The sequence below is a fragment of the Panulirus ornatus genome, chromosome 20, assembly GCF_036320965.1.
Source record: "Panulirus ornatus isolate Po-2019 chromosome 20, ASM3632096v1, whole genome shotgun sequence".
In the NCBI taxonomy this organism is placed as follows: domain Eukaryota; kingdom Metazoa; phylum Arthropoda; class Malacostraca; order Decapoda; family Palinuridae; genus Panulirus; species Panulirus ornatus.
Window position 1 is genome coordinate 67374031 of NC_092243.1, and position 25052 is coordinate 67399082.

Genomic DNA, 25052 nt, shown 5'->3' on the forward strand with positions numbered 1-25052 from the left:
TGTTATTTCAGACCGAAATTACGCACATTTGATGTCAAGAGACTTTTCACATCTTGTGCAATTTACATGTGAGTGTGGTCACATTAAATACTCTAGTTAAAAGAATCCAAGAATCTTAACTGAAGATCCCTACAGAGTGGGTTTAGCTTTAAAGCACAAGTGCAAAAGTATAGTTTAGCTCTACTTTGATGTCATTTTCTTATACTGAGCAATTTTTCTCTGCGTTTTTGTTGCTGTGTAAAGAAAATATAAAGAAAGTTACCAAGTATTATTTGGAGTGTTTTATTAAAGAATATCAGATGAAGGTAGTTAGGGTTGTATGTATCAAAAGGTGTTACTGGTAAAAAGTCAGTAGAACTAATAAAAAAAAGCTCACCTAGTAGCCACAGTGATATGTAGAAATATGTTCATATACAATTTGGCTGCTGCTAGTGATTGTATGGACAACTACACGATCATTTCAGAATCAAATCATTCTAACAAAAACATAGCACTGCAGGCCTAAACTAGAATTTTGTCAAAAAGGGATATAGTGAAGTAAAAATATGTAAAATGCGTAAAGATGTATACGACAACGGTCCAAGCCTATGCAAATTAGGAGTAATGTAATGTAACATACCCTGTCCTGACCTGACCCAACTTAACTGATCTGGGAGTAACTAAATGTATTGGATATAACAATACAACTGTTATCAAAACTTTGCATCATTAATTTAAACAGTTGCACCAACTTCTCCAATCTTATTGCTCTATGAGTCGCAATAATACACCATATCCTTAAATTGTGTATGTCTTACAAAGTTCTATTTCCCCAAAATTCGTAAATGATTTCTCGTCTCTTTTTTCCCCATTCATTAACCTATTATGGGAGGAATTCAGCCATTCCTTATGGTGAATAATGAAATTCCTTAGGTAGAGGATCTCTGGTTTGTGGGTGAAAGGATATCACGGCCTAATGGCAGGAGTTTAGATATTAAAATAGATATAAGATTTGTAGAGCTAGGAGAGCATTAGAGAAAACAAATGAAGAGCATGGTAGTTGGGAGACAGACCTTGAGCCAGATAATGCTAAAGTTTGGGGATTCAAAATTCTTGAGGTGTGCACAGGCATTAGGCAAGGTACCAGACATGATGTTCAACAGTAGAGAGGTTACAGTAGAGACCACAAATGCTGGTATAGTGAATAGGAAAAGAGGCAGGTCTATCAGAGTGGGAAAGGTTGAGAGAGGGACTGGAACTACTGTCTGAGCCCTCCCTCTCATTGGCAGTAAAGTCAAGTAGGAATGCAGGGATTCTTAGCACCCCATGATGCTGGGTAATAGGTGCAATAGGTTTGTTCTGCTTTATGATTATGTTTAAAAGTGATTGTGCAGCCAGGAGATGGCAAAAGAACTTATGTGAAGAAAATGTGTGAGGTTTGAGTAGTTGTATGGTACTGTTAAGGAGAAGAGGGAAGGACTTGCCCTGTAATGCCATTTTGATGGACAGAAAGTAAAACTAGCTGTCTTAACATGGAGAGTGAAAGATGGTTCCAGGCATCAGTTTAACACTCCTACTACCTAGATAATTCCTCCTAGGGTAGGGGATGGAATATTCCTTGAGTTAGCTGGAGGTATTAGGAAAGGCTAATATGCTACCACCTGAGCTCTCCCTGTCCTTGACAGCAGAATCACCCAAAGTAGGGTCATAGAAGTGTACCTTGAATTTGCAGGGTTCCTGGAAGGAGCCATTACTCTACTACCCAAGTCCTCCCCCTCATTGGCAGCGGAGTCACTAGATACCTTTCTTTCTTAGTGCAGGGCAAATTATGAACCAGCCAAGATTACTTTGCACCACAGACATAAGCTGTACATGCGCCAGGACAACAGAATATCCTGGCAAGGACACTTAATGATCAAGCAGAAAAATCCTATAGATGCTTTATACTGTCTAAAGTATCAGACATTATTCTCAGTTTGATGAGACCCATATGGAACATGATGATGTGATAAATGTTTAGTGATGGCTATGGTAAGTATAGATACATGTCAAGCAAACTGGACATGAATTCGATAAATGTACCTAATGAGTGAACAGGATGACATTTTAGGACTTTTTGCCAATGTAACAGCAGCCACAACATATTTTCCGCTACATTTTTAACCAGTTGACACTGTATGAGAGAACTAAGGACATCATATTTTTTTTTTTTTTTTTTTTTTTATACTTTGTCGCCGTCTCCCGCGTTTGCGAGGTAGCGCAAGGAAACAGACGAAAGAAATGGCCCAACCCCCCCCCCCATACACATGTACATACACACGTCCACACACGCAAATATACATACCTACACAGCTTTCCATGGTTTACCCCAGACGCTTCACATGCCTTGCTTCAATCCACTGACAGCACGTCAACCCCTGTATACCACATGACTCCAATTCACTCTATTTCTTGCCCTCCTTTCACCCTCCTGCATGTTCAGGCCCCGATCACACAAAATCTTTTTCACTCCATCTTTCCACCTCCAATTTGGTCTCCCTCTTCTCCTCGTTCCCTCCACCTCCGACACATATATCCTCTTGGTCAATCTCTCCTCACTCATTCTCTCCATGTGCCCAAACCATTTCAAAACACCCTCTTCTGCTCTCTCAACCACGCTCTTTTTATTTCCACACATCTCTCTTACCCTTACGTTACTTACTCGATCAAACCACCTCACACCACACATTGTCCTCAAACATCTCATTTCCAGCACATCCATCCTCCTGCGCACATCTCTATCCATAGCCCACGCCTCGCAACCATACAACATTGTTGGAACCACTATTCCCTCAAACATACCCATTTTTGCTTTCCGAGATAGTGTTCTCGACTTCCACACATTAACCTTATGTTCCCAGAGAAAAAACAAATTCTATTGCTGGAGAGCTTATTTAATCATTATTTCTTTGTTTACACTAACAAGATAATTCCATTTCCAGATGTAAGATCGATGAGATAGATCAGTTTTCCACAGATATCTCTAACTATAACAGACTGTGTTTCAACCCAGTGCACAATTTAATCATTTACAAAAGCAAGTTTTGCTGTGAGGGGATATTAGTATTTCACTGTTAATGTTTCCTATTGAATAAAAGTTTTTGTAAAAATTGAGATTCATGCAAGCTGCATTGATGAGCTAACAGCTGAATTTTAATGGTCATGATTTTGTGTTCCAGAGGTGATTATCAGAGAGCGTAACTGTCTCTGTCTTGAAGTGCTGGGAGAGTGTTAAGTGAAAGCAAACCATCCATCCTTACCCAGCCACCAACCGGGGAGCTCTGTACCCCAACCCTGTGACCTTAGCCTACCTCAGCAAAACTGAAAGGTGGGTAATATCTGGAAAGTATTGAGCGGAAAGACTGATAAATCCAGTAATAACTGTAAGCATAACAACTGAACCACTTGTCTATAATGATTGACATATTTTGGCAAAATTAAAAGATTTCTGTTGTATCCTAGAATGTAGTATGAATTTGAACATTTATCATATTTTTATTGTTACATGAATTTTTTGATTTATGGAAGGTTCCATTCCTAAAAAGCTTTCCTAAGATCAATTTCCAGTGAATTAATCTTTGTTTCCTCTTTGACTTACATTATATAATTGGGGATACATTTCTACAGAAAATTTTTCTAATCTAAAACTCATTATGATTACATTTTTTTATCTCTTTGATAACATTTCAAAGGAGAACGAAGATAATTCATTGGTAATAGAGGGAATAAATAATGGTGTTCTTACCAAAACACTGCTGATTGGCAATGTAGAAATCATATGATGGATAAAGAAAGGGCTGGATGCTGCTTTACTGTTTTGTCCTACAATACAGGAAAGACTGAGCAAAACTAATCTTGATAATACAGGTGTCACTGATGTTTATTGTTTTGTCCTACAATACAGGAAATACTCCGAGCAAAACTAATCTTGATAATACAGGTGTCACTGACGTTTATTGTTTTGTCCTACAATACAGGAAAAACTCTGAGTGAAACAAATCTTGATAATACAGGTGTCACTGATGCTGTTCACTGTACCACTGCCTGTGACATATACTGTCTTCATTTATTGCCTGAAAGAGCAAGAGCGAGAACCACATAAAGTTTGTATGTTGTTTTGTGTACTTTTAGTGGATCTTGAGCTGTATGAAGATTGGATACTGTTAAATACTATTGTGCAGTCACCTGCCAACAGAATATGAATTTTTCTCATATTGAGTTTTCCATGGTTATAGAATTTCTTTTATATATCGAATCCTGTGTCCTTTTTTCAGATTCCTGTGTCTTGAATTTCTATATACAATCATCCCTAAACAAGTAACACCTGTTCTGAATTTGAAAAGGTTGTCATTGTTGTTTGAGAGGTTTGCATTGAGTGTATAAGTTTGAATCATGGTTGCAGTAGTCAGTGTATAGTCATCCCATCTGTTTTCCTTCCTTAGGGGCTGATTGTTGAAAGGGGTGTCTGGCTTAGCCTCCCATATGTACATATATAGATAGATTGCATTAATGAGATGGCCTTGACTAGGGTATTCAATTGCCTGTGCTGTTTGGAATCCTTATATCAAAGTATTGAATGATTAATGATTAATCATGTTTCTAAATCTTTCAGTTACTTACAATCACTGATGAAGGTGGATGAAGCAGTTGCTTTGGTCTCTGCTTGAAACTGTGTCTACACAGGGCATTTCAGTGGCATTGAAGAACTTGTAATTGGACGGCATTTGATTAATTATGGAAAGAAAACTGAAGATATATATTCTGCAACAAGCATAAGTATGCTGTTTGTCACTATAAGGAGAGAATAATGGTAGTAGTAGGTGGTTCAGTGATGGTGGCAGTTTATGAGACTATTAACAAATATATACTTAAAAAATGATGAGTGATATGATGATAAAAAAAATGATGAGTGATATGATGATTAATGAATCAGGCTATACTTATATCATTATAGTATGACTAATACTGAAAAAATCATCTAATTGAAAACCATAAGTTCACAACATCAGAATGCAAGATGAAAGTGAGTCAGTTAGCAAGCCAAAAAGAGCATGTAGAGTTTATCCTCCAAGAATAAAAAAATTCAGATTATCACCTGCAAGTCCTGACCCTCACCCAGGGAGAGTCTCAGAAGATGAAAGTAGTTGTGGACGGGCACCAACACCATATAACATTGATCTTCCTCCATGTGACTTGGAGGTCAGTGTCACTGGTGTGTCACAGACATTATTAGAGGATCGTTTAGCTTCACCACCACAGCCTTTTTTAACTAAGGTGCAGTGTGCTGATTTTGATACCCCTATGTGCATCTCTTCTAAAGTCACAGAAGATTCTACTATTGATGATGCAGAAGTGAGAAATGTTGCCACACAAACTTTACATGAAACTGTTGGAGTATCAGATCAAAATTCAAAAGTAGCTTTAGACATAGAAAGTGGAATTGATTGTAGTGTATCTCATGATTCTAAAGGAGATACAGGACCTCCTGCAAACAAACATAAATGCCAAAGTCATACAAGTCTGTCTGACCCTGATGTAGAAAACTCAGCACTGATTGGAGACAGAAAATTAAACACTCAGGAGGAAATCTTCTGTTATGTACAACAAAAAAGGTTAAAACCTTATAAGCAAGAAGAGGAGGATTTTGTTTCTGAAAAATTGAAACGACCTCAGCATCACATCGTTGGATTCCTGGAGGATCATGCTGAGTTTAGCTCTGACTGGAAAGAGGCTGTGGAAGGGAAGGGGAGGTATGCCCCATCTGTCCTGGAGTCAACAGTGGATGGAAGTGTTGTGAAGGGGGCACGAAGGTATGTTGATAACATTTCTTATTTATTAATGAACATGGTTGTGAAAATATTTCTAAGCAATGGGGTAGATTAGAATACTTGATGGGGCGATCAGATGTTGAGAGTCACCCTTTGTATATTTGTGCATTTCATATGACATGGAGAGTTAGCTTCACAGTCATAATATACGTACTTGTAAAAGAAGTTAAAATTGTCATTATCTTACAGAACTGAATGACTTATTATTCCATTTTTCTTTAGAAGGAAAGAAGACAGGTTTTGCATTTTAGACATTTTTTTCTCAGATTAGTTAGTTAGTCAGTCGGTACCCCTTACTAAGTTTTCTTTTGCACAGAAGGATGTATCATGAAGGATCTTTGCATACCTTTAGCTTTTCACTAACTCTTTGACTTATAATACTCCAGTAAAGTCTTTTATCCACTTCTCTACTCTTTATTTTTTCTTCTTCAAAGAGAATGCAATGATTAGTTGTGTTACTCCTCTTTATAGACTTCTCCTCACCTATGGACTCAGATTTTGAGCAAAAAGTTCATGCTTCTAACCCACGTGGTTTTGTATTGCTGTTAGTGCCCTGTGTGACCATATCAGGATAGACAAAGATAATATACCTTTGGGTCAAGAACAATTTACTCACTGTTAGCTATAGTAATGAAAATACCCTGAAAAGTATTTAACCAAAACCTAAGTTATGAGAATGATGGTGAGGTTGATGGAAAATGTTATTGTGTTACAGATCTTATGGCTCACGTATCAGCCCTGGTGACCTGGACTTCTTCATAAATGCAGCCATCCAGAATGGCAGTGGAGATCAAGACCCTCTCATATCTTTAGGTTTGGCACATCATAGATTTTAGTTTTCACATGAGCATCATAGACACAGTAGGTGACTTTAACAGATGTTTGTGTGACTGGCCAAGAATGAAACCCATGATCTTTTTGTAATTATCTATTTGTACAGTATGGGGGGTTTCTGCTTAGGGTTACACTGTGATTGAAAAGTCACTTTTGGTGAGGTTGTATCATTGGGAGTACAGTCTCGTCAGAGATTTTCACTCCAAAGGATTTCACATTTCCATGCTGCAGGAACCTCTGGAAAGAGATCCTGGGTGACTCTAGGACTCTTTACTAGAAATTGGCTTTGAGATGATTATAGATAGATAAGAAAGAATACAGTACAGCAAGAGAGTTCTTCACTCATGGGGCCTCATCTGAAAATACTCTATCATCATATAGCCTTTTAATCCTTTGGAAATTGCCAGCATATACTGTCTCATTGGTTCTTTAATTCCATCTACCACACAAACCAGTACTTCATAACATCCTTTCTAACAAGCTTTTTGATCAGCTTTTTGTCATGGTCCCTGGTTGCTTTGGTGCTGTATCTCTGGAAGAACTGTTCTTTATGAGTGTCATCCAGCTAATTTAGAAATTTGAAGGCTTTTATCAGGCCCTTCCTCTTTCTCCTCTCCTCTTTGGTCAACAGTTTTGTAGCTTTCAGCCTCTCATAGCTCAATCTTCTCAATTCATTGCACCATCTTAGTTGCTGTCTCTGTACCATCTCAATTAGATCTTTTTGTTTCTTTAGAAACTGTGACCACACTTGCAAAGCGTAGTGTGGTTTTAGTCTGTTATGTATAGTGAATGATTTAATGAATGTGTCCCTATTCATATACTTGAATGTGGTTCTTGGTGTTACTGGTCTGTGCCTGAAAGAGAATACACCATGAAAGAAAAGTCATCTTTGGTGAGGTTCTTTTGGAATACAGTCTCGTCAAAGAACTTCTTACTCAAAAAGAGTCCATGTTTCCCTGCTACCATAAGTAGTGCAGCCTTTAGAAAGAGTTCCTCGGTAACACGAGGACTCCATCTAGGACCTCACATCTCTCATACCCTTTCATTACTTACTCGATCAAACCACCTCACACCACATATTATCAAACATTTCATTTCCAACACATCCACTCTCCACACAACCCAATCTATAGCCCATGCCTCACAACCATATAACATTGTTGGAACCACTATTCCTTCAAACATACCCATTCTTGCTTTCCAAGATAATGTGCTCACCTTCCACATATTCTTCAGTGCTCCTAGAACCTTTGCTCCCTCTCTCACCCTGTGACCCATTTCCTCTTCCATGGTTCCATCTGCTGCTAGATCTACTCCAAGATATCTAAAACACTTCACTTCCTCCAGTTTTTCTCCATTCAAACTTACCTCCCAGTTAACTTGTCCCTCAACCCTACTGAACCTAATAACCTTGCTCTTATTCACATCTACTCTCAACTTTCTTCTTTCACACACTTTACCAAACTCAGTCACCAACTTCTGCAGTTTCTCACCCGAATCAGCCACCAGTGCTGTATCATCAGTGAACAACAACTGACTCACTTCCCAAGCCCTCTCATCCGCAACAGACTGCATTCTTGCCCCTCTCTCCAAAACTCTTGCATTCACATCTCTAACCACCCCATCCATAAACAAATTAAACAGTGATGGAGACATTATGCACCCCTGCTGCAAACTGACATTCACTGGGAACCAGTCACTTTCCTCTCTTCCTACTCGTACACATGCCTTACATCCTTGGTAAAAACTTTTCACTGCTTCTAGCAACTTACCTCCCTCACCGTATACTCTTAAAACCTCCCACAAAGCTTCTCTATCCACCCTATCATATGCCTTCTCCAGATCCATAAATGCTATATACAAATCCATCTGCTTGTCTGAGTATTTCCCACATACATTCTTCAAAGCAAACACCTGATCCATACATCCTTTACCACTTCTGAAACCACACTGCTTTTCCCCAGTCTTATGTTCTGTGCATGCCTTTACCTTCTCAATCAATACCCTCCCATATAATTTCCCAGGAATACTCGACAAACGTATGCCTCCGTAATTTGAACCCCATCTTTATCCCCTTTGCCTTTGTAAAATGGCACTATGCATGCATTCCGCCAATCCTCAGGCACTTCACCATAATCCATATATACATTGAATATCCTTACCCACCAATCGCCAACACAGTCACCCCTTTTTTTTAATAAATTCCTCTGCAGTGCCATCCAAACATGCCACCTTGCTGGCTTTCATCTTCTGCAAAGCTTTCACTATTTCTCTGTTCATCAAACTATTCTCCCTGACCCTCTCATTTCACTCACCACCCCAACCAAAACACCCTATATCTGCCACTCTATCATCAAACACATTCAACAGACCTTCAAAATATTCGCTCCATCTCTTTCTCACTTCATCACTACTTGTTATTACCTCCCCATTTACCCCCTTCACCGATGTTCCCATTTGTTCGCTTGTCTTACGCTCTTTATTTACTTCCTTCCAAAACATCTTTTTATTCTCCCTAGAATTTAATGATTCTCACCCCAACTCTCATTTGCCCTCTTTTTCACCTCCTGCACCTTTCTCTTTACCTCCTGCCACTTTCTTTTATACATCTCCCAGTCATTTGCACTACTTCCCTGCAAAAATCATTCAAATGTCTCGCTCTCTTCTCTTTCACTAACACTCTTACTTCTTCATCCCACCATTCACTACCCTTTCTAATCTGCCCACCTCCCACCTTTCTCATGCCACATGCATCTTTTGCGCAAGCCATCACTGCTTCCCTAAATACATCCCATGTCTCCCGCGTTTGCGAGGTAGCGCAAGGAAACAGACGAAAGAAATGGCCCAACCCACCCCCATACACATGTATATACATACAAGTTCACACACGCAAATATACATACCCATACATCTCAGTGTACACATATATATGCACACACAGACACATACATATATACACATGCACACAATTCACACTGTCTGCCTTTATTCATTCCAATCACCACCTCGCCACACATGGAATAACATCCCCCTCCCCCTCATGTGTGCGAGGTAGTGCTAGGAAAAGACAACAAAGGCCCCATTCGTTCATACTCAGTCTCTAGCTGTCATGCAATAATGCCCGAAGCCACAGCTCCCTTTCCACATCCAGGCCCCACAGAACTTTTCATGGTTTGCCCCAGACGCTTCACATGCCCTGGTTTAATCCATTGACAGCACGTTGACCCCGGTATACCACATCAATCCAATTCACTCTATTCCTTGCCCGCCTTTCACCCTCCTGTATGTTCAGGCCCCTATCACTCAAAATCTTTTTCACTCCATCTTTCCACCTCCAATTGGGTCTCCCACTTCTCCTCGTTCCCTCCACCTCCGACACATATATCCTCTTGGTCAATCTTTCCTCACTCATTCTCTCCATTTGCCCAAACCATTTCAAAACACCCACTTCTGCTCAACCACGCTCTTTTTATTTCCACACATCTCTCTTACCCTTACATTACTTACTCGATCAAACCACCTCACACCACATATTGTCCTTAAACATCTCATTTCCAGCATATACACAGACATATACATATATACACATGTACATATTCATACTTGCTCCCTTCATCCATTACCACCGCCACCCCACCATACACTCTTTCCTAATCCAGGTACCTAATTTATCAACCAGCTGTCAGGGGACATTGAACAGCTGGATTGACTGTTTATTGGCTGCCATGGCCAGGATTTGAACTTATGTGGGCGTGACTCCAGATGGCCTGTGAATTCATCATGATTATCATGAATGCATGTCATGCATATTTCTTTTCCTTCATTTTGCATTCTTCATTGCTGACAGATGTTCAAATCTTTGTTGACCTGAACTCACAAATCCAAATACCCTTGGAATTTGGATTTAAGTGTTGTGTATCCCCTTTCCTTATTTGAAATGCATATCCTTCCATATACATGTAAGTTTAATCTTATTATTGATTCAATTTGATCATAGTAACATAACCTGATGATCTAATAGATTTCATGAGGAAAATTTTATTATACTGCTTGATTTATACTGCTTGAGAATGCTGGATAATGTGCTGATTCAAGCAGAATCTTTATTAAACTGAAGGTCAGTGGGAATCTGATGGTTTCTCTTCCATACTACTTTTGTTTCCAGATGAGTGGGGGTTGAAGACTGAGCAACACAAATACAAGTGCTCACAGTGTGAAGTGGTAAGCCGAAGTCGTACTGATGTAGAGCAGCATATTGCCACGTCCAGAGACAGCCACTCAGAAGCTGTAGTTACAGTATTGCTGGGTAGTCAGGCACGAGGACGAAGTTGTCCTGTTTGTAACATGAGACTCCAGCGGACTCATTTCTTTAAGGTCTGTAGATTTTTTTCTTCCTTATATGTTTTACGTGTTTTTATTGGGAAATAGATCTTTAACTATTTTTGTGACCCTGTCATATACCTGAGGGATTACATATTTTCTTGTACATTTGCATAATTTTTTTTCCCAGGCTTTGCGTACATGTGCGCTTAACTTCTTTTACTTGCTGTCTTCCTTCTACTTTATTCTAGTTTGTACATCTCATCCTATGATTTTTGTATGGTACCTGAGAGAGAACAAATAGTTGAATGCCCAAATCATATATATATATATATATATATATATATACACTATACTTTTCTAAGAGAAGGAAAAGAGATGTAGGCCAAGGGAGGATTTTTCCCTCTGTGGCTCAGTCATCAGGTCTCAACACTACCTTGCTAACATGGAAAATGGCGAATATGTATAAAAGAAAGAACAGGAGCCAAGTGAGGATGTTCCCTCTAAGGCTCAGTCCTCTGTTTTTAATGCTACCTCGCTAATGCAGGAAATGGCATATATGTATGAAAAAAATCAACATATACATACACATACAAAGACATATGCATATATACGCATGTACATATTCATATTTACTTGCCTTCATCCATACCTGGCGCTACCCCCTGCTTCATTGAGGTAGCTTCAGGAAAACAGACAAAAAAGGCCACATTCGTTCACACTCAGTCTCTAGCTCTCTTGTATAATGCTCAGAAACTACAGACCTTTCCATGGTTTACCCTGAACACTTCACATTCTCTTGCTCAGATCACTTGCAGCATGTCAACCACTGTATCCCACATCATTCCATTTCACTTTATCCGATGCATACCTTTCACCCTCCATGTTCAGGCCCCGATCGCTCAAAATCTTTTTCAATCCATCCTTCCATATGCAATTTGGTCTCCCTTGCTTCCACTGCCTTTGCTTCTGCAACATATATCCTCTTTGCCAACCTCTTGCTCATTCTCTCCATAAGTCCAAACCATTTCAGCACACCCTCTTCAGCTTTCTCAACCACATTCTTTTTATTACCACACTTCTCTCTTATTCTTTCATTACCTACGTACTTGATCAAACCATCTTTCACCTAACATTGTCCTTGAACATTTCATTTCCAACACATCCACCATCCTTGGCACAGCGTGATCAATAGCCCATGCCTTGCATCCATGTAATATTGTTGGGACACTATTCTTTCAGACATACTATTTTTGCCCTCCTAGATAGAATTCTCTTTCCTCAGAGTCTTTAGAGCCCGAGAAATTCACCCTGCCCCCTTGAGTCGCCTTTTGTAACACAGGGAATACAGAGGTAGAATTCTTTCTCCTCTACCCCAGGGATATTTATGTTTATGTTGATATTTATCTTATATGTAAATATATGTTTTGCAAAATTTCCTTATGATTTATTTTCCAGCACATACGTAACTCTCATGGTGCCTTGTTTCCATTACGCTGTGGATACTGTGTGTTTTTGGGGCAGGACCACAACCAGCTGCGTCATCACATTCGTAAGAAACATGGAACCACAAAATATCGTATCATTGATATACCACGTCTTCTAGCAGAACATGACCAACCAGGTGTGACTCATAAATGCTTTATATCATGTAACTGGTAAATTCATTCTTTATTGGTATCTAAATGTCTATCTCTCTGTCTTTGTGTCCATCAGTCTGTCTGACTATTTGTTTAACTCTATCTATCTATCAGTCTGTTAAATGTCTGTCTATGTTTATCTGTGTATCAGTCTCTCTTTCTTCTTTTCATTATGAACTGTTTTTCCATTTCCATGGGATGTGTTAAGTGCATATAACCACTTACTAAACCCAGTCCTCTTTCCTTAGTTACAGGCCTTAATGAATATCAGCTTTTAGGTTCATTATTACTCTTCATAACTATATCTTGTAATTAGGTCTTAAAAGATTCTAAAGCATTGTATATGTCTCTTAAAAACTTCACCCTGTGTCACAGGTGATATCCTAGACTTGTGTAGTACACCCCTGCTTTTCCCTTAGACTTGCTTTTTGGGCCCATTTAACTCTATCCAGAATTTCCTGTTATTCTTACATAAATTTCCAATGGTCATTCATGCATAATTTGTCTTTTCTTTTTCTTTTGTACTTGTTTGCTCTGTTTCATTAACATGCAGTAACTGTAATTTTTTTCCACTTATTTTGTATACTCCTTGCCTTATTTTGTCACCTTTTTGTGGAAGATTCAGCTCCTCTTTCATACTTTTTTGTCAAATATTTCTTCATGCCACTTTGCTGTTTTTTCCTCTAAAAACCTGTTCCTGATATGCCACACATCTTTTATTGCCTGTAATAATATGTATTGCAAATGCCTTCACAAAAATACATTCTCATTTTTTTTATGATGTCAGTGATATCTCCCTTGAATTCATTTTTTTTGTCAGAAATTTGGTTTTACATTTTCATTGCTTATCTTTTCTACGTACATCCCCTTGCCCCCCTTTTTTTTCAGCATTTATCCTGCCTTAGATCATCTGAAATGAGAGGTAGTTATACACATAATTATCATATTATTAAACAAACTTGACCTAACCCGATCATAGACCTCATATATGCACATTACCCATCATATTCTTCCTTAATAGAAACAAAAATTGTACTCTTGTTTATCCTTTCTTCTTTCTGTTTTTTCCATATTGACATGGATTATTATTTCCTGCATTGCGAGATAGCACTAGAAACAGACAAAGAATGGTCTCGTTTGTTCTTTGACCATTGTTATCATACACATTGAAGTGTTTAAGAGTATTATTGGGGGGGGGGTGCCTGGTGTAAATGAAAATGGTGAACAGCTTTTTGTGTGGTGATAAAAGACCGGTGGTCAGGGAGCTTGGTTTAAAAAACAATGCATCCGTAAGTATGTGTGAATGAGTGGGGTTAGGAGTCATCAGGCATTGTTTGAGAAAGTACTAATTGACAGGCATGCAAAGGAGAGGTTGTTGGATCTGAACATGCTGGGAGAGACAGCACGATGGACATCTGGTCATTTATAGGTGAAGGCGAATGCAAAAAGATTGTGGTGGTGTTATAAAAAGAGGAAATGACATGTGAAAGAAAGCTTGGAAAAGGAGCTTTTGTGCTTAAATTCCAAGATAGATTCATAGAAAAAGGACATAAGGTGAGGTCAAATGAAACAAAACTAGTGGGAAGGCATTTTGGGAAGCAGTGTTTAGATGAGCAGGTGGAGTGTGTGGCATGCAGGTCAGAGGTGAATGTATGAGAAAGGGTGGTGAATGATGGAATTAGAAAGTTAGATTGCAAGTGAAAAAGAAAAGAGAGGTGTATGGATGATTCCATCAGTGAAAAGATGTGAGTGATTGTGAGATAAATGAAAAGAAGTGGGGGGTAGTCAAGAGAAAGGTATGTGAACTGCAAAAGAGGGCAGGTGAGAGATGTGATGGGAAAGTATCAGTTGATTTCAGAGAGAACAAGAAAATGCTTTAAAAGGAGTTAAGTAGTATGAAGAGAACAGATGATTAGGGAGGTTAGGGGATGTGTAGGCCAGGTGTTTATATTGAAGTTTTCTCCAAGAAATACTTGGATAAAGAGAGTGAATTACATGTGGCATTTATGGATCTGGAGAAAGTGTATGATAGGGTTGACAGTGTGCCCATGTGGAAGGTGCTACAAGTATACGGTGTAAATGGAAAGTTATTTAGTGCAATGAGGAGTTTTTATATGGAAAGTATAGGGTGTGTGCAGGTGGGAAGGAAGGCGAGTTGTTCTCGGTGAATGTTAGTTTGTTTCAAGGATGGTTGGTGCTACCATGGCAATTTAATCTGTTCATGGATGGTTTGGTGAGGGAGGTTATGTGAGAGTCTCAGAGCAAGGGGCAGGTTAGCTGTGGATTCAGGGGCATAGATGTATACATATCTCACTGCTTTGGTGGCAAACTCTTGAATAAACTTCCAGAAGCTTCTAGCAGATATCAGCAGGGGAAATTTGAAAGTAAACATGAAAAAAAGTAAGTTAATGAGGTGCAGTTGGGGATTGAATCAGGATATATATGTAAGTTTGATTAGGGAAACTTAGAGGAGGTGAAGTGCTATAAATATCTGGAAGTGGATGTAGTATCAGATGGAATCATGATGACTAAAGTAAGTTTCAGGTTGGAAGGAAGGACTAAGGTCTTAAGTGCATTAGGGAGCATACTCAGGGAAATGGCAGTGTCTGTAAGGACAGAGTTGGATATGTTTGAAAGTACATTAGGTCGAACAGTGCTCTATAGCAGCTGTGAGTCTTGTGCTTCAAGTATGAAACAGTTAAAGATGCTAGAATTGCTGGAAGTGAAATTTTTTGAGGATGATGTGTGGCATGGAACATATTCATCATGTATAAGAGACATTCTTAGAGAAAGTGTGTAGTGAGCATAGTCTGATTGAGAAAGCCAAGGGGTGCTGAAATGGTTTGGATGTATTGAGATGATGGGTGGAGAGAGACTGACAAAGAGAGCTTGTGTGTCAGAAGTAGTCAGGGCAAGGAGGAGGGGGAGACCAAAGAAAAGAATGAATTGAAGGAGGTCTTGAGATATTAGATCCTAGGTCTTGGAGCATTAGATCTTAGGCATTCAGGAGGTTGAGAGGTGTGCATTAGATAGAATGAGCTGGAATGATGTGGTGTCTTGGGTCAACATGCTGTTACAAAACTCTACCACGGCAATAGGAAGCAATCATGGTAAACCACAAGGTAATCTGCGTACTTGGCTACGGATTGTTGTCTCTGGTTTTGATACATTGTATATTGGATGTTTGCATAAGGCCATTGCTCGTTTATTCTTGATCCTACTTAGCTAAAGTGGGAAAGGTAATTAGGTATAAAAAAAATGTTTTGTTTATGAAGTCATGTGAATTCTTTTGTTGAATTGATTGCATCTTAAATGTTTTAAAATTTTTGAAAATTATTACTGAGCAGCTCTTTTACATTGAAATACAAGGATGATTTAGATTTTTTTTCATTCTGAAGGGCTTTTCAGGAAAATGATTTATAGATTTGAGTATTCATGTGAAAAGTACAGTACTGGGTACTTTGAAATGATTACTTGATTTCTGTCTTTTGTTCGGTAAGTCAAAGACAGCAGAACTCTTAGTATGTGAGTTCAGCGCTTTTACTTTCAGAATTGAAGTACAAACATTAATTTGTATTTTTTATATATTTTTAGATGACAAATCGTCAATGATGGATGATATGCTGGGAAGCGATGAGGAAGAAGTAGATGACCTGTCTCGGATGGGAAGTTTGCTGTGTCCACTGTGTGGTAAAGGCCTCAAGGTTAAGATAATGACATACTATCTGTTGATATGATTTTATATATATGAAGGAATAGATATGGTACAAAGTTACATAGAATAATGTGATTTTGTAGATATGAGTAAATATGTTAGCAGTAGATATATTATGAATCAGAACATGCATTTAAACTTTACTTCTCATTCTCTAGACACTTGCTAATCTTAAGAAGCATGTGATTCAACACAGCAGACAAAAACAACGATGTGTCCTCTGCCCTTTCACAACATCTCTTCCAACACAAGTTCGAAGTCACTATCGCAGGAAGCACCCATCAGAATCTCCACAGTGGCAGACAGTACGTTTGTAGAACCACTTTGTACATTAATTTTTTCTCAAGTTTTGTTTTATAGTTTAGATAGAGACTAGTATAAGTATGTTTGTGCTTGAAGGGACAGTGTAAGCATGGGTCAAGGAAACAAAACATAGAACTGTACTGGTATTAAGATTCAGCTTAAATTATTTTGATTAGATCATGCTAGAGAGGCCAAGATCTTGGCTAGGATCTGCTGACCAGCACCCAATTGTTCTTAGGCTAAATAACAGTTCACTGAATTCTGATCAGAGCTATGTGCCGTGGATCTCAAGCCAACCAGTTGTTTCTATGAAAAGAATTATATTTCTTAAACTAACATTCTCATAAGTGATTTAGTCAAGCATTGTTTTTTATTATTATTTATTTTATGTTATCTCATCTTTCGTTTTTTACCAAAGTCCACTTGGCTTTTCCTTATCCTGTAACCCCTCACCTGCCCCTCTTTGTTACCTTCTGTGAGATGCAGGAGATGCATGTGTAGTGTTCTTTCTCTTTAGTTCCAGGAAGTTGTTCATGAAGAAAGGTGAAATCAGTACTCAGAACTCCCATAAGATTATGATAAGTGGGATATCATTTAACTGGGAGGGCTGGGACCATAGGCATTCTATATAACATAATTAACATGTATTGGATGTCATTATAGCAGTTACAATAGTGTTTTGAAACATAACTTTTCTTTCGGTAATGATTGATAAGCGTAGTCATTCCAAATTTCTATGAACACTATGGCAGTTTTTGAATATCTGAAGCCACCTGGTACAATCATCAGTCATTTTTCACTTGTCATATCAGCATGGAAAGCTTTAGCGTTATCTGTTTGCATGGGTTCAAACATAGACACACCTTCATTGTTAAGTTTTTAAACCAGTTTAATGACGATCAACAGTTCTTCAAAAGATACAAAGATAGAACAGCCAGATGCCATAGCATTAAAATAAGCAAGAACTTTGTTAGAAAAGATGAAATGAAATTCTTTTATGATATAAGTGATAATGAGATTGTGAATGTAGACAGCATATATGAACTAAAAAAGTTGTATGATAGGAAAGAAAGTTCCAGAGATGGGTTCCCATATGTTTACTATACAATTAGGTAATGATTTTAATACTGGTGGAAGCACTAATGCAAAGTATTGGATAAATCAGGAATTCTAAGGTCCATACAACATTTTGCATTGTCATTTCCTCTGTAAAGTTACTTTCAGCATTGGAATAAAGATCTTTTTTCATTTTCTTTAGATCATAGATTGTTATTTGTTCAACACCATGATCTTAGGGTTTCATAACCTTTACTCAACAACTCTTCATTTTGCTGAATAGATTCCATGCTCACCTTCCTCCTGACTGCACTATTTGATTTTTCAGATTTTTTTAGGTTACATCTTTGATAAGGAGTTGGTACCACAACCAGCACTTGCAAAACTTTTGTAAATTTAGGTAGTTAATGGCCTTTTCACATATTTTTTTTGGTGCTGTCCTCTTGACAATCACCAGCACCCAAATGAGTGTTGCATAATTGTTCTGATCAGGTGTTACTATAAGATAAAGATATAGTTTATAGAAAAAGTAGCCAAGGTACAAATAGGCATACTGAAAAGTGCAATCTCCGTCAGTTGATTAGGCTTGCGAGCAAATATTAGGTCATTTATAGGGGCTTGGACTACCACAGTGGCAACTACAGACAACACAGTATACCAGCATAGGATGATATATAAATTCACATATATTAGAACATGAGCAGAAGCCCTTGATTTTTCATTGATTAGAATTCAGGTGAAATGATTTGAATAAATAAAACAAACAAATTTTCTTGAGAGAATTTTTCAGTGTTTTAGATAAATCTTAGGTCCTTTTATCTATCAAGGATGCATTTTAGGAAGCTAGATGACAAATTAAGCTGCAGGGTTGAAATACAGTCCCCATAACTAGGGCAAGGTATACATAATGTGTGTTTACATTAATGAATTTGTACTGGGCTTTATCTTGACTTATTCTGTTTTGTTTAGCATATTGATTGTTGTAGTAACCAGTTTACTGTATAGTTTTACATTTTATGTCGTGCTGTTATCCCTATAGTTAGGTGATTAAGAATTCTAACCATGGACTTCCTGCATGTTGTATTAAGAATTCTAACCTTAGACTTCCTGCATGGTGTATGAGGCAACTAATGGGACAGGAGTGTGAGGCTAGAAACTTTCCTCTCTTGTGTTATTATTTTCCAAAAACAGTAACAAAAGAAAGAGCCAAGTGAGGATTTGCTCTCAAAGGCTCAAGGTAGGATGTCAATGTTTCCAGGATAATAAGGAAGAGGTGGGTGCTGTGGGTGTTCTGGCTCTTAATGAGACAAAGTTGAAGAGAAAGAGAGAGGGTAGATGGATATTTATGCTCTGAGTTTATGTGCCTTTGTGTCAAGGCCATTTACCAGGTCTGGTTCGTGGTTGAGGCGGTAATTTGCAGTAATTCCTCCCCACTGTGGCATGTTCCAGCTATGCCAGTGACTATTAGTTTCTAGTAATAAAATTGAGCAACTTTTAGCTAGATATAAAGGACCAGGCAGATGATCCTTAATTATTTGACAGTGATGATCTGTCCTCAGATTGTGTGGAAAGTGATTTTATGGACAGGGACTCTTCCAGCAGCATTGTCAGCATCTGCATGACCATGACAACACTGCATCTGATTGATGCTCCTGATGATTTTACAGATTTTTATACTTTTACTTGAATGAAAAAATATCAGGGAATCATATTGATTATAAAGATAAAAGAGTTGTTATATAAGATAAAACATAATGATAATCAGTAATCAACATTTGATGGTGGTAACTCGCTTAACACTCAGGCCTTACTCCCACATCTTTTGATGTATTATGCTGAAACATCTCCAAAATTTCTACACAGTATTAGTATCATTGAAAGTAGTGGATGGAACATTCTCCCAAAGTAATGTTTATTCTTTGCTATGTGATATTTTTGAAACTGTGTGGTTAAATACATATCTTAAACAGCTTGAAAATGTGAATTTGGAAGGTCTAAGGAAAACAGTAGAATATAAAAGGGTTAAGGTGTTTGTAGAAGGAGAGGTCCTTGTTTGTTAAGGCAAATATGAGTGTATTTGAGGATAAAGTAGTCCCAAGTCTTGGACCTTGAACAGTAAAGAAAAGAGGGTGGATGACGCGTGATGTCGGGCAGTGTTGATCATGTAAAGAATGACAGTGTAAAAGAAAGGTGCACTCTGATTGGGGAAGCTGAACAGGTTGTGCTGAAATGGTTTGGACATATGGAGAGAATATGTGAAGAATGACTGAGAGGCCCAACATGCAAGAAGTGAAGGGAGCAAGGGCGAGACCAACAAGGAGTTGGAAAGATGGAATAAAAGAGACTGGGGTGTCAGGGCCTGAACTGAATATTCACGAAGGCAAGAGAGATAGAACGATGGAGTGAAAGAGGCTTCAGGGTGCTAGGGACTGAACATTCAGCAGGACAAGAGTAATAGAAAGATGTGGTGAAGGAGGCTTTTGTATATCCGGGTCTGCACATTCAGGAGAGCAAGAGACATGCATGAGATAGGTTGAATTGGGTTGATATGGCAGCATGCTGTTCTTGATCTGAAGTTGGGCATAGTAAAGTTAAACAATACGGTAGTCTGTAGCATTTGACTGATGTTAGGTACTGGTTTTGGTACAGCTAGAGAGGGGAAGTGTGCAAATGAGGTTGTTGTTCCTGATTCTACCTTGCCATGGCAAAATAAGCAGTTAATTATAAAAAAGTGTTTTACTATTGTAGCCTTTATGATTTTTTTATGTTGGATGTATCTTGGTTTCAGGTTTTGCTAGAGAAAGGGGGTGGTGATGCTCTGGTGGATGATGTGGCTCCTTATTTGAAACTGGTTACTGCTAAATATGGAGTTCGTCAGCCAAAAAAGGAAGGAAAATGGGTAAATTATGATTATGATTATTAGATTTTTACTGTAACTCATGATTCTTGTATGAACTATGGAATCTGTGTATGCCATTAGATTAACATTCATCTTGATTTTGTTATATTGTACACATTTCAGTGTGATGTAACCCCTTATCCAGGAATCTTTGACATGAATTTGTATTTTCTCTCCCAGGGATACACTTCCATTGTTATAAAAGAGAGGAGCCATAACATCACTGTTATTGTTATTTGTGATAGTATTCTCTAGTAATCATTACATTTAATCATCCAAAGAATAGTATTGTATCGTACTTTGCTTGGTTGCTAAATTTATTTGAAACTGAGACTGATGTATGAGACTTTAAGTGGCTTGACCTCGTAGATGGAACTGAATAATTTCATGACATTCAGATTTTCAACGTCTTTATCTTCATTGCTCTATTTTCATTTCAGTAGGATGATCAAGTACACACAGCCTCTACAACATCAGTTTCTCTGTTACTCTCTTCTCTTGAAACAGTGCTTCCACACTTTATAGTACAAAAGCACCTTGAGCTTTTGCAGTGTACACACTTAATTGATTCATTAGTTAACACCAAGTTCTCTTTTCATACACAAAATATATCCATTGCATTTGATCCCCAATCATTCCTCTGATATCTCCATCTGAAATAAACTTAGCCCTTAACAAATCTTTTGCTACATTCATCCATGGCTTCAAACCAAAAAGAGTGGAGAAACATTCATGATGAAAGGAGATACAAAGAGCAGGAGTGGATACAAAAAAGGTTGCAAGGGGAAAACATGAAAATTGATGATGGAATATGTAAAGAAAGTAGGATTGAAAGAAGTAGCAGGGATTCATTGAAATGACAGACAGTACACTGAGAAATTTGGGAAGTAGGTCATATGAAAGAATTTGCCTGCAGCTGAATAGGATTCTTAATGAAAACATAAACTCTAAGCATTTTTTAAGAGATCTTGATAGAAATAGCAAGAAACTTAATAAACCAGAAAATTTAAAACGGTGTGATCCAAAGAATGATAAAAAAAAAATTACTCAACAAATGTACTATGGTGATAGTGATGGAACTGTTAGGATGATAATTGAAGCATTGAAATACTCACTTCTCAGAGATGGTAAAGTAAAGATAATGGGGATTTCGTTAATAAAGGGACAGAGTAAGGGACTTTGAATGTTTATGTTGATGGACAGACAAATTTTTTGAGTGTACACAGGAATTCTTTGTATACCAACATATCAGTAAGCACACACACATTGCTAGATACTGTCTTCACTTACAGTTTCATGAATATGGAGTATGTTGCATTTGATGTACCTAGCTGAAAAAGTGATCATGTAATGCTCAAGTTTGAGTGTGTGGTAAATGAGGACGTTAAAAGAGCAGAGATAAGACCTAAAGAGGAGATATAACTATGTAAGCTACACAAACCTTAACAGTTTCTTCAGTAACATGGATTGGGAAATGGAGTTCAGTAGCAGGAACTAAGGCTTTGTGGTGAAAGTTTCTATGAAATTTGAAATGAAGAAGTAAGTACATTGGTGCCTCCAGCCTCAAATACTAAGGGAAGGGTGAGAAAGAGGAAAGAATGGTTTAATAAAAGATGATAAAAGGCAAAGGAGCTTGGAAATGTGCAGTGGTGAAGATATAGACAGCACACCAGCCAGCCAGCATTTGCAAGGTATAAGAGAGCAAATAACATGTGTAGGAGGATAAGGAAGGAGAAGCAATGTAACTTTGAAAAGAATATCATGGACAAGGCAGGGGAAAACGTGAAATTTTTCTATAAATCAATCAGTTTCCTATTTGTTAAAGAGCAGCTAATCAGGCTAGGGGCTTCAGTAGGAAGAATGTAAGAATATTTGAGGAACTGAATGGCAAGTTCTAAAGTGTTTCCTCAGTGAGAGAAACTATAGCGCTTCCACCATTGAGATATCTTAAAAAAAAAAGACATTAAGAAAGTACTAAAAGGTGGTGATCAGTACAAGACTCATAATCTCGGTGAAAGTTCACCTTATATGCTGAGGATGTATGCAAATGCACGAGATAAGCCATTTGAAATGCTGGATTGGATTGAGGCAAAGTGCCAAGGAAATGGCAGAGGGCTAATGTCATACCTGTACATACTACAGACAGGTGTATCTGACAAGTGTGCTTTTTATTATTCTTGATATTCTGGTAAAGATAATGAGAATGCAAATGGATGGGTCTACAAAGGAGAAATTACCTGAGAGACTGCATGATTTAAGGGAAAGGGGGCCATGTGTAACAGACCTCTTAAGATTTTTACAAAAGAGTGAGCTTTGTCATGGACAAAAGGGAAGGCTGTGTGGTTATTTGTATCTGGTCTGCCAGAGAGCACTTGACACTGAACCACATGGGAAGCTGATTGAAAAGGTGTAAATATCAGCACACTGGAATAAGGGGAGAAACTCCTTCAGTGGAATGAAGATATAGTAGTGGAAGGTAACAAATTAAAGTCACAGTAGCCTTCTCAGAATAGGTTGAGGTCACCAGTAGAGTGCCACAGTCTTCTGTGCTGGGACCATTACTCCTTGATCCTTGTAAATGACTTGCTTAAAGGTATGAACTCCAACCTGAATATGTTTCCACTTGTTGCAAAGGTTATGATGGCAGTAGAATACTTGGAGGATTACATCGCCTAACAAGAGAGCTTTGATAGACAGGAAAGTTGGTCTGATACATGGTTGATGAAATTCAACCTGAGTAAATGTAATGAAGATGGGTTACTGTGAAAGAAGGCCTCAATACACTTGTCTATAGAAGGAAACAAGCTGCAGTAATCTCTGTGTGTGAAACACTTAGAAGTGGACACTCTAACCTTTTGCCAGAATCCCACCAACTGTCTCCTAGCAAATATTAGAATAGCTTTCAAATTCATGGATAAAGAATTATTCAGCAAGCTGTTCACTTCATACATTAGGCCAGAATTAGATTATGCTTCTCAAGTGTGTTCACCACTTCTAAAGAAGCACAAAGAACGAACAGAGAAAGTCCAGAGGAAAGCTTTAAGTTTGCCCACCTTGGAAAGGAAGAGTGAGAGATGACATGATCACAACCTTTAAATTTTTAGAATTGATTGATGATGGAGACATTGAACATTTCTTCGAAAGATGTAGGGTTAGGACAACCAGAGGACATAACATGAAATGTAACAAGAAACTTGCTTAAGAATGTAAAGAAGCTCTCTTATAGTATAAGAGTAGTGGATGAATGAATTGAAATGACTGAGCCTTGGTTAATGCAGACATCATTTATAAATTTTAAAAAGTTACATGATAGAAGAGAATGTTAATGAGATGGGGCCCCGTTTGTGTAAGGCTCCCTTCCCATACAGGACAAATAGGTAATTACAGGTTCTTTTGCTGATGTAGGAAGACGATAATTACATTTCATAACGTATATTATGTTGAATTTTACACTTCTGACATGCTGTATTGGGTGTATTTTTGTACCTTTCAGAAGTGAGTTCAGGACTTTTTATCAGATTATAATTTTTTCTCATTTAATCCTTAAACATCAGAAGACATCACATGATAATTTCCATAGCAGGTGCTGAGAATCTTCATATGAGTACTAATGTCTAATGTTGATGGGATGTTTAAATCTCCCCATCATTCTTTTGACAGTGGTCACTGCAGGTTCTTTTTTTCAGAAACTTCTGCTGTGGAAGAAATCCTGAAGTATAGATACATGTATAAGTAAGTGTAAATATAATTAAATGTATGGTGTAGAAGGCAAGCTACTGGAAGCAATGATAGATTTCTGTTAAGAAAGTGAGGAATGTGTGTAAATAAGATGGAAGAGACATTACTCCATGTGAAGATGGGTCTGTAGCTAGGGTTTGTAGTGTTACCAGTGGTTGTTTGATAAGTTTATGGATGGGGTGGTGATGGAGGTAAATGCAGTGGTAAGGGTTTTGCAAAGAGGGTGGGTATGAAGTCTTTTGGGAATGGAGGGTCTAGAAGGTGAATCATTTGCTTTTTGCTGATTATATGACTCTAGCGACAGACTCGAGTGAGAAACTGCAGAAGCTTTTGTCGAAGTTTGGGAGAGTGTGTGAAAGGAGAAAGTTGAGAGTTAATGTGGATTAAAGTAAGATTATCAAGTTAGCAGGGGAGAGAGATAGGTAAAATGGAGAGAACTTGAAGAAAGTGGAGTGTTTTAGATACCTTAGAGTGGACCTGCCAGAAGATTGAACCTTGCATTTTGAAGTAAGCCTTTAGAGGGAATGTTTGAAGGAATAGTGGTTCCAATAATGACATATGGTTGCAAGGCATGGGCTATAGATAGGGTTGTGCGGAGGAGGGCAGATGTGTTGGAAATGAAATGTTTGAGGACAGTATGTGGTGTGAGGTGGTTTGATCGAGTAAGTGATGAAAGGGTAAGAGAGATGTGTGGTAATAAA

The 25052-nt window shown here is 38.1% G+C and overlaps 1 protein-coding gene across 7 annotated transcripts in view; it reads left to right on the top strand.

The window, feature by feature from the left end:
* Positions 1 to 25052, top strand: part of LOC139756088 (uncharacterized) — a 65939-nt gene that overhangs the window by 22964 nt on the left and 17923 nt on the right. For 5 of the 7 annotated variants that reach the window (XM_071675119.1, XM_071675117.1, XM_071675122.1 and 2 more), the window contains 8 exons: positions 3198 to 3346; positions 4631 to 5828; positions 6562 to 6659; positions 10846 to 11054; positions 12459 to 12624; positions 16235 to 16344; positions 16514 to 16660; positions 20503 to 20613. In XM_071675119.1, coding sequence (XP_071531220.1) covers positions 5029 to 5828; positions 6562 to 6659; positions 10846 to 11054; positions 12459 to 12624; positions 16235 to 16344; positions 16514 to 16660; positions 20503 to 20613 — 1641 coding nt within the window. In that variant the 5' untranslated portion in view covers positions 3198 to 3346; positions 4631 to 5028. Of the gene's footprint in view, positions 1 to 3197; positions 3347 to 3995; positions 4126 to 4630; positions 5829 to 6561; positions 6660 to 10845; positions 11055 to 12458; positions 12625 to 16234; positions 16345 to 16513; positions 16661 to 20502; positions 20614 to 25052 lie in introns of all 7 variants that reach the window. The other 2 variants (XM_071675121.1, XM_071675116.1) reach the window with 2 other exon arrangements.